Source organism: Phocoena sinus, chromosome 9, assembly GCF_008692025.1.
Source record: "Phocoena sinus isolate mPhoSin1 chromosome 9, mPhoSin1.pri, whole genome shotgun sequence".
Taxonomy (NCBI): Eukaryota; Metazoa; Chordata; class Mammalia; order Artiodactyla; family Phocoenidae; genus Phocoena; species Phocoena sinus.
The window spans coordinates 97,438,541-97,455,110 of NC_045771.1; the positions used below are offsets into that span (position 1 = coordinate 97,438,541).

The 16,570-nt window shown below is 51.1% G+C and overlaps 1 protein-coding gene across 2 annotated transcripts in view; it reads right to left on the minus strand.

Annotated features, from left to right (window-relative positions):
• Positions 1-11,782: 11,782 nt before the first annotated feature.
• The window catches only part of NUDCD3 (NudC domain containing 3), a 73,440-nt gene continuing 68,652 nt past the window's right edge, over positions 11,783-16,570 (minus strand). For both annotated transcript variants that reach the window (XR_004351394.1, XM_032642738.1), the window contains one exon: positions 11,783-13,551. Coding sequence is in view for 1 of the 2 variants with exons in the window: in XM_032642738.1 (XP_032498629.1) it covers positions 13,441-13,551 (111 nt within the window). In the remaining variant the exon portion in view is untranslated. The remainder of the gene's footprint in view (positions 13,552-16,570) is intronic.

Consider the following 16,570-nt stretch of genomic DNA (forward strand, 5'->3'; position numbering starts at 1 on the left):
CCACAGTCCTGTGCGACTCAGGAATGCAAGCCCTCCTAGTCCTCAGAACCAGGTGATCAAGGGGTGTTTCCTGGGTGGCCGCCACCGAAAAATGGGCACCACACAAAAATAACAGAGCACCAATGCAGGTAAAGATACCCTCCAGAAGACATGGCACTCTGTAGCACGGCAGAGGATAAGCAGAAAGATAACGTCCACCCTCCGAGATCTCTAGAAAAGATTATAATTAGCCCCTAAATGCATACCTAATTAGAAGCCTGCCCCTCAGGCCTCAGTCATGATGATTAGCCAACAGGCCTTCTTCATAGAAAGACAAAGCTCCTGGGTCTGTTACTTCTTGCTGAGCCTGAGGATGGCTGTTTAAGAACTCTTTCTCCATTGCTTACAGTCCTGTGAGACCCACGAGTGTACGCCCCACTGGCCACCAAGGCCAGGCAATGTATCAATAGATGTGTCCCCTGGAAGTCGTCACAAAAATCAGGGCACCAGACAAGGGTATGAGCTCCTTTCTGGGTGACGCCAGTTATTACAGTCCTATGGGACGAGGAATGCAAGCTCTTCTGACCTCCAGAGCCAGGTGATCAAGAGGCATCCCCTCGGCAGCAGCCACAAAAATCAGATGTGTGTAGAAGTTCCCTTCCAGGAGATACTGGTGCTCTGGAGCATGGCAAAGGGAAAGCACAAGCGCTACCAGTCTCCATCCCCAGAAAGTGTTCTAGCAGGCTCTTAGATGTGTGTGTTAAATTAGATGCCTGCCTCGCAGGCCAGTGCTTTAATATAAGCAGATGAGCCTTCTTCACTCTAAGTCTGGGTGTGATCGGCTGCCTGTGAGCTGGGCCCTAGAGTGTGTGGGTCCAAGTGCACCAGCCCTTTATAAGAGTCTCCACTCATATCGTTACAGTCTTGTGGGTCTAGGGGTGTGAGTCCCATTGGTCTTCAAAGTTAAATGTTTTAGGGGCTCGTCTTTCAAGTGCATGTCTTAAAAGCTGGCATGCCTGATGTGGGCACCTCTCATCAGAGAGAAGCTCCAGGTTTTGAGCTCCTTCCCAGCCGCTCCTACCCACTTCGATGTGGTTTTCTTCTCATTTGCTGAGTACAGTTATCACTCAGCCAGCCCTTAGGTTTCTCTAAGGGGAAATTGTTCCATATATAGTTGTAGAGTCAGCGTTTCTGTGGAAGGAGGGGAGTTTAGGATCTTCCTAAGTCACAGTCTTGAACTGGAACCAGGACTACATCAAACTAAAAAGCTTCTGCAAAGCAAAGGAAGCCATCAACAAAATGAAAAGGCAACCTACTGAACGGCAGAAAATATCTGCAAGTCAAATGTCTGATAAGGGGTTAATATCCAAAATACATACAGAACTCATACAACTCAACAGCAATAAAAAATAAATAAACAATAAAAAATTTAAAATTCAATTTAAAAATGGGCAGATCTGAATAGACATTTTTCATAGAAGACATACAGATGGCCAATAGGTACATGAAAAGGTGTTCAACATCACTAATCAGCAGGGAAATGTATATCAAAACCATAATGAGCTATCACCTCACACCCGCTAGAAAGGCTACTATCAAAAAGAGGAGAAACGCAAGTGTTGTCAAGAATGTGGAGAAAGGGGAACTCCTGTGCACTGTTGGCAGGAATGTAAATTGGTACAGCTACTATTGAAAACAGTATGAAAACTTCTCAAAAAATTAAAAATAGAAGTACCATACGATCCAGCAATTCCACTTCTACGTATTTATCCAAAGAAAATGAAAACATTAACTCAAAAAGATATATGTTCCCTCATATTCATTGCAGCATTATATACAGTAGCCAAGACATGGAAACAACCTAAATACCCACTGCTGGATGAATGGATAAAGAAATTGTGGTATACACATACAATGGAATATTATTCAGCCATAAAAAAGAATGACATCTTGCCATTTGTGACAACATGGATGGACCTCAAGGGCATTATGCTAAGTGAAATAAGTCAGACAGAGGAAGACAAATACCATATAATGTCTCTTATAAGTGGAACCTTTAAAAAAAAAAAAAAAAAAAAAGCTCATAGATATAGAGAACAGATTGTTGGTTGCCAGAGGTGGGGTTAGGGGTTGGAGGAATTTTTTTTTAATTTAAATAAAATAAAATTTTAAAAAATAAATATTTTCTATAAAGTAAAAAGTATAGGGGACTTCCCTGGTGGTGGAGTGGTTAAGAATCCACGTGGTAATGCAGGGGACATGGGTTTGAGCCCTGGTCCAGGAAGATCCCACATGTCGCGGAGCAACTAAGCCCATGCACCACAACTACTGAGCCTGTGCTCTAGAGCCCACGTGCCACAACTACTGAGCCCAGGTGCCACAACTACTAAAGGCCGCGCACCTAGAGCCCATGCTCTGCAGCAAGAGAAGCCACCACAATGAGAAGCCCATGCACTGCAACAAAGAGTAGCCCCCATTCACCGCAACTAGAGAAAGCCCACGCGTGGCAACGAAGCAAAAATAAACAAATAAAATAAACAAAAAAATGATAGAACTGAAAAATATACTAACCAAATTAAAAACTTTGCTGGATGAACTCTCTAGTAGACTGGAGATGACAGAGGATATAGAATCAGTAAACTTGAAGAAAGATCAATAGAATTTACTCATTCTGAATAACAGGAGGAAAACAGACTGAAAGATAAAATGAACAGAGCCTCACAGATCTATGGGACAACGACACAAGATCCAACATTTATATCGTATCATTCATATCATCTCAGAAGGCAGGGAGAAAGAATGAGGGGGTGAAAAAGTAATTAAATAAGGTCTTTTAAAACATCCCAATTCTTACAAAAGACATAAATGTACAGATTCAAGAAGCTGAGAAAACCCTAAATAGGAAAAACCTAAAGAGACCCACACCAAGACACATCATGATTAAACTTCTGAAAGCTAAAAGCAAAGAAGAAAATCTTAATAATAGCCAGACAGAAATGATGTATTTATAATAGAGGAATACCATTCAAATGATAGCAGATTTCTCACCTGAAACCCTGGTGGTCAGAGGTGAGTGGCACAACATTTTTCAAGTGCAGAAAGAAAAGAATAGCCAATTGCAAAATCCAGTGAAATTATCCTTCAGGAAGGCAGGGGAAATAAAGATATTCCTAGATGAAGAAAAACTAAGAGAAATTTAAAGAATGGCTAAAGGAAGCTCTCCGAATAGAAAATAATAACAAAAGAAGGCTGGAAACTTCTTCAAGAAAAGAACAATGGAAGGACAAATATAAAGATAAACAGGGAATTCCCTGGTGGTCCAGTGGTTAGGACTCTGTGCTTCCACTGCCAGAGGCCAGGTTAGATCCCTGGTCAGGGAACTAAGATCCTACAAGCCACGTGGTGTGGCCAAAAAGTAAATAAAGATGAACACAATAGACTACTTCACTTCATGAATTTCTTTAATCACATTTTATGGCTAAAGCAAAAATCCTAATACCATCTAATGTGGTTCCTCAACGTAGAGGAAATACTGAAGACAGTTGTATTTTAAAATTTGGAAGGATAAAGAGACATTAACCAAAGTGTCTACACTCACTCAAAGTGATAAAATGTCAACACCAATGGACTGTGATCAGTTATATATGTATATGGAAATACCTAGTGAAATCACTAAATAAAAGTATGCAAGGCAATATACTAAAAAATGTTACAAATAAATCAGAGTGGAATTATTAAAAAAGGTTCAAGAAATCCAAAGAAAGCCAAGGAAAAAGAAACAGAGGAATGAGAAACAAAGGGAAAAAAACAGAAAATTTAAATAACAAATAAAAGCCTAACATACCAATAATTAACTATATATGGTCTAGATACACCAATTAAGAGACAGAGATTGGTAGAATGGATAAAAAAACATGCTCCAACTACATTCTGTCTACAAGGAACTCAGTTCAAAATAGAATGAAAATAAATGGATGGGAAAAGTATACCATGTAAACATATACTTTTTATTATTTTTATGATTTATATTAATATAGCAGGAGTGGCTATATTAAGTTGAGATAAAGCAGTATTCAGAGCATAGAAAATTACTAGGGACAGAGATGGACTTTACCTAATGATAAAAAGATATACCAAATAGGTATAGCAATCTTAAGTGTGTATGTATCAAACAACAGAGCTTCAAAATGCATGAAGCAAAACTGGTAGAGCTGAAAGGAGAAATTGAAAAATCCGGAATTAAAACTGGGGACTCTCAGGGAATTCCCTGGCAGTCCAGTGGTTAGGACTCTACACTTTCACTGCCAAGGGCACACATTCAATCCCTGGTCGGGGAACTAGGATCCCACAAGCCACATGACACAGCTGAAAAAAAAAAAAAAAAAAAAAAGTTGAGGACTCTCAGCAATTGATAAAACTACCAAACGGACAAGGATATAAGAAGTGAACAACACCATCAACCAACAGGAATTAATACTTACAGAACACACTCTACACCCAACAACAGCAGAATACACATTCTTTTCAAGTGCCCACTGACACCCACCAAGATAGACCACATCCTGGGTCATAAAACAAACTTTAACAAACTTAAAGGAATTGAATCACACAGAGTATGCCCTCTGACAATAATGGATTTAAAGCAGAAATCAGTAGAAAGACAAGAGTTTGTAGGAAACTCTACAAACACTTGCTTGGAAATTTAACAACATATCTGAAAGAAGAAGTCTCAAAGAAAAGTAAGACACAGAAAACTGAATTTAAAAAAAAGTTGTTGGATGCAGCTAAAGCAGCACTGAGAGGGAAATTTATAGCATTATGCATACATTAGGAAAGAGGAAAAACTGCAGATTAATTACCTAAGCTCCTATCTCAAGAAACCAGTAAAAAGAAGAGAAAAATAAACCCAAAGGAAGGGGAAGAAAATACAAAGGATAAGAGCAGAAATAAACAAAATAAAAAACACAAAGACTACAGAGAAAATAAATGAAGTAAAAAGCTGATTCTTAAAAAAAATCAATAAAATTAATAAAACTCTACTAAGATTGACAAGATAAAAAGAGAAAAGACACATTACCAATATCGAAAATGAAACAGAGGATATCATAACAGATCCTACAACCATCAAAAGGATCATGAGAGGATGCTATGAACACTTTTATACACATAAATTAGACAACTTAGAAGAAATGGACCAATTTCTCAAAAATTACAAACTACCAAAACTCAGACAAGATGAAATAATAACCTGAATAGTCCCATAACCGTTAAAGAAATTGAATTGTAGAGAAAAACAAATACCGTATGTTAACACATATATATGGAATCTAAAAAAAAAATGGTTCTGAAGAACCTAGGGGCAGGACAGGAATGAAGACGCAGACATAGAGAATGGACTTGAGGACACGGGGAGGGGGAAGAGTAAGGTGGGATGAAGTGAGAGAGTGGCATGGAATATATACACTACTGAATGTAAAACAGATAGCTAGTGGGAAGCAGCCACATAGCACAGGGAGATCAGCTCAGTGCTTTGTGACCACCTAGAGGGGGTGGGATAGGGAGGGTGGGAGGGAGACACAAGAGGGAGGGAACATGGGGATATATGTATACGTATAGCTGATTCACTTTGCTATACAGCAGAAACTAACAAAACATTGTAAAGCAATTATACTCCAGTAAAGATGTTAAAAAAAAAAGCCAATTTCATTTCTATATACTGAAAATGAATAAGAAGAAAGGAAAATAAAAGATGCAATACCATTTACAATTGACCCAAAGAATACAAAGTGTTTAAGTACATATGTCATTGACATATATACACTACCAAAGGTAAAATAGCTAGTGGGAAGCAGCTGCATAGCACAGGGAGATCAGCTCGGTGCTTTGTGACCACCTAGAGGGGTGGGATAGGGAGGGTGGGAGGGAGACGCAGGAGGGAGGGGATATGGGGATATATGTATACATATAGCTGATTCACTTTGTTATACAGCAGAAACTAACACACCATTGTAAAGCAATTATACTCTACAATAAAGATGTTAAAAAAAATACTTAGGTACAAATCTAATAAAACACATGCAGAATCTATATGAAGAAAATTACAAAATGCTGATGGAGAGATCAACGATGTAAATACTTGGAGAGACATACCACATTCATGGATTAGAAGATTTAACACAGTAAAGATGTCAATTCTTCTTAAATTGATTTACAGGTTTAGTGCAATTCTTACCAAAATCCGAATGAGATTTTTTGTAGTCTAGACAGGCTTATTCTAAAATTTGTATGAAAAGGGAAAGATCCTAGAATAACCAAAACAAGTATAAAAGAGAAAAAGATTCACAATGTCAAAGCTGACCATATAGCTACAGCACTCAAGACAGTGTGGTACTGATGGAGGGGTAGACACATAACTCAATGGAATAGAACTGAGAACCCAGAATAGATCCACTGAAATATGTCCAATCAATTTTTGATGAAAGAGCAAAAGCAAGTCAGTGGAGGAATGATAGCCCTTTCAATAAATGGTGCTGGAGCCATCAGGGGGTAAAAATAAGAACCTCAGCCTATACCTCACACTGCATACAAAAACTAACTCAAAATGGATCATGGACTTAAATGTAAAACATGAACTATAAAACTTCTAGAAAAAAACAGAAAATCCTTGAGACTTAGGACTTACATTAAGATTTTTTAGATGATACCAAGAGCATGATTCATAAAAAAATTTTTAATAAATTGAACCTCATCAACATTAAAAACTTTTGCTCTGAGGAAGTCTATGCTAAAAGGATGAAAAGATTAATCACAGACTGGGAGAAAATATTTGCAAATGACGTATCAAACAAAAGACTTTTACCTAGAATATATTTAAAAAATTTAAACCTTAACATTAAAACAATCAATCCAATTAGGAAATGAGCAACACACTTGACAGACATTTCACCAAAGATATATAGATGGCAAAAGGCACACGAAAAGATGTCTACCATAGTTAGCCAGTGGAAAGATGCGAATTAAATCACAAGATACCAGGACCCACCTATTAAACTGGTTAAAGTACAAAATATTGACAGTGCCTGTATTAATTTCCTACTGCTGCTTTAACAAATTACCACAAATTCAGTAGCTTAAAAAAAGTTACTTTCTCAGAGTCCTGGGAGTCAGAAGCCCCAGATGGGTCTCGTGGGGCGAGAATCAATGTTGGCAGGGCTGTGTCCTTGTGGAGGCTCTGGGAGAGAATCCTCTTCCTTGCCTTTTCCAGCTTGCAGACCCCACCTGCATTCCTTGGCCCACGGTCCCCTCGACCTGCAATTGCTGGTCAAGTCCTTCCATCATTACAGCACTCTGACACAAACTCTTCTGCCCCCCACTTCCAATATCTGGATGCAGAGGGAGTCCATGGTGGGCAGTGCAGAGTGCTGGGGTTGCAGTATCTGACTGCCCACCTGCTACAGCCATCACCCGGATCCCATCTGCCTGGGCTCCCAAGCTTTCAGGAGAGCCCGGAAACTGAGACTTCTGTAAAATCTCATTTCCAATACCAGCAATGAGTTTAAAAACAAAATTTTTTTTTTTGGCCACGCCACACAGCATCGGGGATCTTAGCATCCAGGATCTTAGTTCCCCGACCAGGGACTGAACCCGCGCCCCCTGCAGTGGAAGCACGGAGTCTTAACCACTAGAACACCAGGGAAGTCCTTTAAAGATATTTTAACGGGTATGAAGTTTCACTTTGGGAAGATGAAAAAGTTCTGGACACGGACGGTGGTGATGACTGCACACCAAGGTGAATGCACTTAATGCCGCTTCAAAATCGTTAAGATGGTAGATTTTGTGTTATGCATATTTACCACAATAAACATGTTAAAGGATGTGGACCTCCTGACTGCCCTGGCGACCAGGTCACCTTCCCACCTTGAGGTCAGGAGAGGAAGGGAGGCCTGAGGAAGTGGGGAGGAGAACAGAGGGAGGAGGGAAAGAGGGATGGGAACAGGGGAGATGAGAGCAGAGGGGAGAGAGGAGAGAAAATTGGAGGTGGGGGAGTGGGATGGAGGAAGGGGGGCAGAGGAGCAGAGGTGGGGGGAGAGAAATGGAACAGAGTTAAGAGGGGAGCCGAGGGGGCCTGGCCAGGGACTGTCCCCCCAGGGCTGGGGCTCCTTGAAGGAGGGCAGGGTGGTGACCTCTGTCAGGGTCTCTGAAGGCAATCGTGAGGGGCCAGCCAAGGCCAGGAGAAGCAGGGGGATCTGCAGGTGCAGGGTGGGCGGGAGGCCTGGCTCCAGGAGGCCGGGGGTGGCAGGCGGTGCTCCTCCCCTGCCCCACTGCTGACCCGCCATGGGGTGGTACCCCAGAAGGGCTGCAGGCACCAAAGGCCCTTCGCAAGCATGGGTCATTCTGCAGCTGAGGAAACTGAGGCACGAGGAGCCAGGCACCCTCCACCTCCCAATGGTGGCCTCCAGCCTGAGGCAAGGTTGGGGAGACTCACAGGTGCACCTCCAGCCATGGAGGTGGGGGTGAGAGGGGGGCAGGTTAGGGGGATCCATGGGGTTACGGTGCCCCTGGAGGGGTCAACAGGTGCCTCTTCAGGACCTGTCGCCCTGCACACCTGGGCCCGGGCCTGCACCTTCCGCCGGCACAGGGTTTCAAGCTTCCTAGTGGAGCAGGTCATGGGCCAGGATCCTGGGACCATGCGAGGTGAGCTGGGACCAGCTGGGCCAGGCGGGGAAATGAGGAGGGAGGACCGGGAGGGGGGGGGGGTAGTAAAGGAGGGAGGAGGGGAGGCAGATAGGACGCAGAAGCTGACAGGGGCTCTAAGGGGCCTGGCCGCCACCCACCCCCACTCCACTCCCCTTCCCCAAGCCTGCTCCTCTTCAGCACACATCAGAAGCTTCTCCCTGCTCGAATCCTCAGGAATTTGGGGTGAAATCCAAGGCATGACCCTGGCCTTCAAGACCTGGACTCCTTGGACGCCCATTCCCCCATCCCTGGCCCCAGGCCCTGGGGTATGTGGGCATGCTGTGGGCTCCACCTGGCCTGCCCGCCCAGATCTCTGTGCTTTATATGGGTCACTAAGCCAGGAAGTCGGGGGTTCCAGAGGCCATGCTGTCTCCATCCAGCGTAAACACAGGGTGCGCCGTCTTGTGACTGGCGCTGGGAGGCGCTGATCCACAGTCCGAGGGGGCACCCAGGATGTCCTGATGCCGTCCAGTCCAACACACTGCGACGGAATGCTCCAGAAACACCGCCTGCCTCCCCCTTGACCAAGGGCTAACAGCTCCCCCGAGGAGTTGGCACAAACCTTGCACCTGGGAGACTAGGGGTGGCCCGCATTGATGCTTTGCCCTCCCAGACACAGATGGGGCTGTTCACCTTGAGGACACACAGGATGTACGGGGCCCAGCAGGGAACGTCCTCTCCCCTCCTTCCTGCCCCTGCTTCCACTTCCCTTTGCTATCCTCCACCCTCTGCCGGCACCCTGCACCCTGGCCCATGGTCTCCTGCCCCTGTGCCCTCTGCACCGGCCCAGCCCTGACAGGTGGTCACTGAGGCTGCTGGCAGCTTCCCCACCTGAAGCCCCCGCTCTGCAGCCCTTCCCTGGCCTCTTGTTAACCCCAGACCCCCTGTGAGACGCTGTGTGGGCCAGGCACACCATCTTTGGGGCCTCTGACTTCCAGTGCCGCAGCTCAGCGATCTTCCCAAGTCCAGGCCCACCGGGGGACACTGCTCTAACCCTAACCGTAACACGATGCTCCTGACCCCAGTCCCTGCAAGATCATAACCTGGGCAGCTTCCCAATTACCCAGCCCCTCAAGGAGCAGCCTTCCCATCCCTGCAGGAGGGACCTCCCCCAAACCCCTGCTGCACCATTGCTTCACCGTGACCTCCGGTGGTCCCGTCCAGAGGTAGCCACCCCTCAGGGTCCTCCTCTGCAACGTCTGGGCTGATAGGGTTTCAGTAGGCGAATGCTGGGGGCCTTCCCCCCTCCTTCCATCATCCACCTACAGAGCATCAGCCAGGGCCAGGCCATCTCTGGGGTGACGCTGGGAATGGGGGCAGGAGCGGGGGCCCAGCTCACACCTCGGGGGTGACACTTCCTCTGTGGCCACTGCACAGTGGGGGTTTGAACCAAAATGTCCCTAATGCCCCATCCAGCGCTGGCCAAAAAGCCTAGGATCCCTCCCAGGAGGAACCAGGACAGAGGTGGTAGAAGGCCTGGCTCGAGCTCCCTGGAGAAGCCCTGACTCACTCTCGGGTCCAGGCACCTCTCTCGCGACGGCCTCCATCTCCAGGGGACAGGCTCGGGCCTGCCCTGCAGGAGGATGGCCGCGTCAAGCCCACTGGCTCTCTGTCCACAGCTGGCGTGACTCTTGTTCTACCAGGCTGGCCCCTCTCCGCACCATCAAGTCCGAGTCAGTCGCCAGACTCTCCCAGGGTGGGCTGCAGTGCGTGACCCCAGCCCCGCCCTCCCCACGCCAGCAGCAGCAGGTGCTCGAGCCTGCAGAGTGGGGCTAGGACAGCAGAGTGGCGTCCAGCTCAGGGCTCCGGGCTAAAAGGGGAGGACCTAGGACCCCCAGCTAGCACCCGACGGTCCTTTCTTCCCTCTGAAGGGAAGCCGGTGACCCAACCTTCAGTTGTAAAGAATAAAACCAAGGACGTAAGATAGAATAGACCAGATAAAACCATGCTCGTGTGGACTGGCTGAGGGGTGAGCTGAGTCTGAGACTACAGAATATATTCATTTTTCCTTGCCCCTGAAGTTGTGACAGGGACCTGAAGGAGGGGCCTCGGGATTCCTAACCACGTCCACGGGGGCATCAGGGAGCTGAGAGAGAGCATGCCAACCTGGTGTCCAGGAAAGGTATGCCGAGCAGCAGCCAGGCTGCAACCACCCGGCTCCCAGACCAGGGGGGAACCAGTCCCACGTGTGCACCACTGTCGAGGGCAGGAGCTCTGCTCTAGAGCCTGCCCTCTGACGAAGAGGGAGAGAGCGCTTACCGAGGAGTGGCGATTGCGAGTCCACACACCATTCTTTATTCACGGAAACAAGTCGTCCAACCTGGGCTGAGCCTGCTGCCAGCTGGCCGTCTGGGGAGCAGAACGGAGGGGGGTTTGGGTCTGTTCCCCAGACTGTGTTCTGGGTGGTCAGGTCTTTGAAGGCAGCTGCCACCTCCTGGACACACTGGCACATAGACTACTCCTGACTCTTCTCCCTCCCGCACACTTTGGAGGCAAACTGTTGAGAGATGGTGCCTCTCCCTCCTGGCAGATTTTTCCTGCCCTGGGAGTTTGCAGTTCGCTTGGTAATTCCACTGCTGAGCCCTTTGCACATTCTTCACTCATTCAAGAAATGCTCACCAGGTCCTGCCCACTGAGCATGGCCCCTGGAATGGGGGAACGGGCGGGGGGGGCTCTGGAGAGGCTGCCATGTGACTGAGGAAGGGGATGTGTCACACACCTGTTATGTCCGGAGCGGGTGCAGGCAGACTCGTGAGCCCAGCGTTCCGGGACCCGTGCAGGTAAATGGGGCACTGAGGACCCTCGGGCTGCAGCCTTCTGACTCCTGTTTGGAAATGCACGCAAGCTCTAGAGCTACAATCTTTTCTCCTGACCAAAACCTTATTAGATTTCTGAAACCTGTATGGAGTCTTGCCAGGATGCAGGCTGGATGAGAAACACCTCTGGGAGATATTTAGGAATTTCCCATTTTGGCGTTTGCTGTGTACGCGGGCCTCAGGGCTAGAATTCAGGTAATGACCACACAATGAGAACTGTCTTGGCAACGATCGTCACACACAGACCCACAAGTGCTTAAATACAGATTTATTGCAAACCAACACCAGAGACAGGGTGATTTCGCAGGTGTGCACCCCACTTCCTTGGACCTCAGCTGACGGAGCTCAGTGGCCGAACTGCTGCTGCCAGGTTTGAAGAGAGAAAACAGGCAGAGTGCACAGGCTCCAGGGCCCAGGCCGGCAGCGAGGGGCAGAGGTCTCCCACGAGACGGCGAGGGCAAACGAGCACTCCCTCCCCTGAAGCCCCGCACTCCCAGATGCCTGCGAGCTGCTGTTACAGCGGGCGGGGTGGGGAGAAACCAACACTGGAAATCAAATCGGGCAAAAGGAAGACAACTGACCACCGAGTCCACAGCTCCCCAAGTCTCCCAAACAGCTGAGGTGCAGGCACCACACCCAACCTGGTCACAGCAGAAGACCCCACGGGGGTGGCGGAGGGGAGGAGGAGACAGGGGCGTGTTGAGAATGGTTCTCTCACAGACACGTGCCAGTGAGACCTTTCACTACGTGGGACAGGTGTGCAAATCCTGAGGGCGCTACAGAGGGGCCTCCAGCAGCTCCGTGACCAGCCTCGGTGACAAGTGCAAACAGCAGGGCCCTGTGCTCCCGTGGTGGCGCTTCCCCCAGCCGCCTGGTGTCCACGCCTCCTGTGATGGCAACAGAGCAAGCAAACGCTTCCCAGGGACCCAGGGATGTGTCTACAGGGCGCTGTGAGCCAGAAACCTGCCCCCACAGACTGTGATGAAGCAGCTCCCACCTCTGCAGTTGAAGGGGGAAGTCTCCAGAAAGAACGCGCCCCGGACAGGGCTCCTTCCTCGCCCAGCCCAGAGAACAGAGCTCACGAGGGCAGGTTCCAGGGTGCAGAGACCTGCAAGGTCACTGCCCGGAAGGGCAGCCCCACAGTCCTGGTGAAGGGCACAGGCTCTGGGTCCTGGGACAGCGGTGGGAGCAGAGCCACAAGCTCTGTGTGGTGCAGTCTGGCCTCAGCCAGGAAAGGACCGAGGGCTGCACCGAGCAGCTGACACACCACGGGGCCTCCTGAGGGTGCCTGGCCCAGCTCACTTTGACAAGAACCGGATCCCCCGAGAGAAAAGTGATAGGCTGGGTGGCAGCAGAGCAGCCCGGTCAGGAGAGGGACAGATCCTGCCGTGCCTGCACCCGAGGCCACGAGACACTTTCTTCCAGCGTCCAGATCCGGCGGCAGGACCCCAGTTTCCGCAGCTCCTCAACGAGGCTGAGGCAGGCGGTGAACGAGTACAAGCAGGCGGGCAGGACCACACGTGAACACACCCAGCAAAAGGTCGAGGCTGCGCTCTCCCCTAACTGGCCAGGAGCTCGGCCCTCAGGCTGCACAGCCCTGCCCACGCTTCAACAGCCGAGCAGCGCCCACGCCCGCCCCAAGCGTGAGAACGGCAAGCAGAGAGCACACGAGCAGCAAGCGGAGGGAGGGGGTGGCTAACGGCCGGGAGGGGCCGGAGCTGCGCCTGCCAGGACACCCCCTGCTCTCTAACACCCGCCCGGCACGGGTCACGCAGCCCCCGCCCTGCTCTACAACAGTCTGGAGATGCAGGGCCAGCGTGGAGGCCGGGTTCCCCCTTGAAAAGAAGGATGGCAAGGGTGAACCAGGCGAGCAAGTCCCCGCCGGCGAGGGCTTCCTTTCCTTCGGTCATTAAAACTGCACAGCCCCGGGGGAGATGTTGAACATGGCCGGGTCGAATCGCTGGCCTCGGAAGGGAGAGCCTTCAGCATCCCACCCCTTCTTCAGCATCTCATGGACTTTCTACAAACAGAAAATAGAAAGGTTAACTGTAGTCACCAGGCCCGCACGTCCTAGAGCAGGACTCTGCTCTGCTTCCTCCGGAAGAGGACCTGCCCAGGGTGACAGCAGACCCTCCGCAAGACTGTGCTTCCCACATGCAGATTCCACCCCCATCTTGTCCCCAGCGAAGCACCGGCTATCTTCCTGGCTCAGATGCTGTCCCTTCTCACCAGAAATACCTGTCTGAACTCCAAATGGCCTGAGGGCTACAGCCCACAGGGCTGACTGAGGTGCAAAGAGGGGTTCTCTGCTCCCCCTTCCCAGGGAGAAGGCTGGTGGCCTCGAGGCCTGCATCCTCAGATAGTCTGGGAATGACCCAGGCTGTGACTCAGAGAGACCTCAGGGAGTCTGGCTGTGGACCCACCAGTCACCGACCCCTGCAGCCCTTGGGGGGCAGAGGTCAAAGCTGCTGGATCACGTATCCCAGCACATGGGTAGCCTGGACCATCCAGCCTTCAGGGGCGGCAGCAGGCCAAGCACTGTGGCCTGGGCCAGGGCACGGCAGGAGGCTGCGCCCGTGAGGGAGGTCCCTCGCGGTGCTGTAGGCCCTCCTTCCCCGCGGGTCCCCGGGTCTGCCCTCTGTACTTCCCCGCGAATACATCAGGCTGGGAACCATCTCCCCTTCCTTCTGACCAGGAGAAACAAAGAGACTCACTGCCGCGGGGCCAGAAAGCCCTGCCCACCTCTGCCCTCCAGGCTGACAGACTGAGCTGAGGGGAAAACTCCCGGTATCTGGCGAGGCTGCAGGACTCCCCTCCTGACGGGGGCCTTCTTTTCCCTGTTATGAAACCTACGTGGTGCAGCAGCAAACACATCAAAGATGGGTAGTACATCTCAGGAATTAATCCATATTACTCCCAACTCGGTACAGATGACACACGCCAGGGATGCTGGGAAGGGCACTGGAGGAGCGGGCAGTGCTGCCCGCAAGCCGCCCCCCGGGGAGAAGGGGCCAGAGGGGCCGGCCCCGCCCACCAGCCTGACTCCGGGGCTTCCTGGCAGCCCTGCTGGGCCAGGCCTCCTCCTCCGTCCCATCCCTCTTCCTCTAGCTCTCGCCCACCTGCCCCTCCGAAGCCCCCTCCTCCCAGTCTCTCAACTCACTCTGTGCCCCTCACCTGAGCACCTCCTCTGCTGAGTGAGCCCTGACCCACCTGACGGGCCCCTCACGCTCCAGCTCCATGGGGCCCCGGCCCGCTGCCCGCGCTGGTCCTGCCGCACGCCCCTCATGGGCACCACCTGCTTTCTTAAGCCGCCCCTCCTCCCCGTAGCCCCCATCTGAAGCCACCAGCCAGTCCTGCTGACTCTCCAGCCCCAATTTCCTTCTTCTCCTGGGGACACTTTCCTCCGAGGACTCCAGAGACTGTCCGTGGCTTCAGCACCGTGAAGCCCAGCTCCCTCACCGCCAGGCCACGCCAGCTCTACTGGCTCCTCGCGTCTCCAAAGCTCTTCTCTCCGTCCAGATCCTGCTCCCCACACTGAGCTTCCCTCAAGGCCCCGTGTACTGAGGACAGTCCACATGGAAGCCTGGGAGGCCCCGAATGTCTGCTAAGCCCAGATGAGTCCCAGACAGCAGTGCTGGTGCTCCCCCTCTACCACCACGGCCCTGAGCTGTCAGTCCTCTACCATCTCCAGCGAGGGCTGGCGAGCTGGAGGCCCCTGCCCATCCAGGAGCAGGTCAGCTGGGCGAGGGGTCACCCCTGAGTCCTGCCGCCTGCACCACCAGCCATGGGCTCCTGTGTGTCTGCTGAAGGTCTCCGCAGGGCACTGCACTCGGCCAGGCACTCACGCCCCTTCATGGTCAGCACACTGCCTGGCACACGGCAAGCCCTTCCAGAATCCCTTTCGACTCAAACCACAGAGGTCTTTCCATTAGACTGCAGGGTCTTCCAGGCTCTTCTTCAGATCCTTCCTGATCGGCCGGCCCCATCCCTGAGCTCATCAACAGGGACTCGGCTTCCTACTTGGGTCTCACAGCCAGGTGCCTGCCCACTTCGGGGCAGCAACACCCACACTTTCGATGGCTGCACAAGGTCCCCTCCCGTCAGGCCAGCGTTCAGAGTGCTCTTTCACCTGGTGGCCACAGGCAAATGCAGCACAACTGGCTAAAACTGCCGCCTAAACGTGCACAGAGGTGGGTTGCACTCCGCGTCCTGTGCCCTGCGAGCTCAGCGATTACAGCCAGGGGCCAGTTTCCGTAGACAAGACCAGCAGATGCCTGTGATCCAGTGGTCAACCGTAGCCCTGGCCTCTAGCCCCAAAAGCCCAGGTGGGTCAGGGAGCCAGACCAAGAGGCGATTCAGAGACTTGGGGAGGGGTGACAGACAAGACTGGAACCAGCTCAGGGTTCAAACCCCAGCCCTGCTGCCAGACCAGCTGTGGGACCTTGAACACGTGCTGTGACCTCTAAACCTCGACCCCCCCCTCTCAGGGGTGCTGCAACAGGGACCATGCACTCCCCTCCATGGCTCCTTGGCCGTTGAAAGAGCGAGGCGGGCCGTTTGCATGCGAGGTCTGAACGAGACAGAAAGGAAGGACCACAGGCACGGGGCAGTGGGCGGGGGCGCTCGACGGCCCCAGGCCTAGAACACTCACAGGAGCCACAAAGTGAGGCCCCTGGGAGACAAAACAGGACGCCTGAGAATCTGAATGGCACTGGGGGTGGGGTGGAGGGCGGGCCTCGCGTCTGACACGTGAGCAGCCTCGGAGATGGGCCGTGGTGCCATGGCTCAAACTCCCGGTGCTGTTCACTGGGAACTAAAAATAACCTGAGAAAAGCAACCCTCACTTCTGCAGGGAGCCACTCTTGGGAGTATTAAAGCAGAAGGAAGACGGTACACGTCTAACTAATCCTCCTCGTTGTGGCCACCACAGGCTCAGGCACGAGCCTCCTCTTCAGTCACTAACTTCCTCCCGTCCCCCCACAGCCGCAGGCACACGTCTCACACCTCTGACGTTTGGAAGTGACTTGGAAGGACTTTCT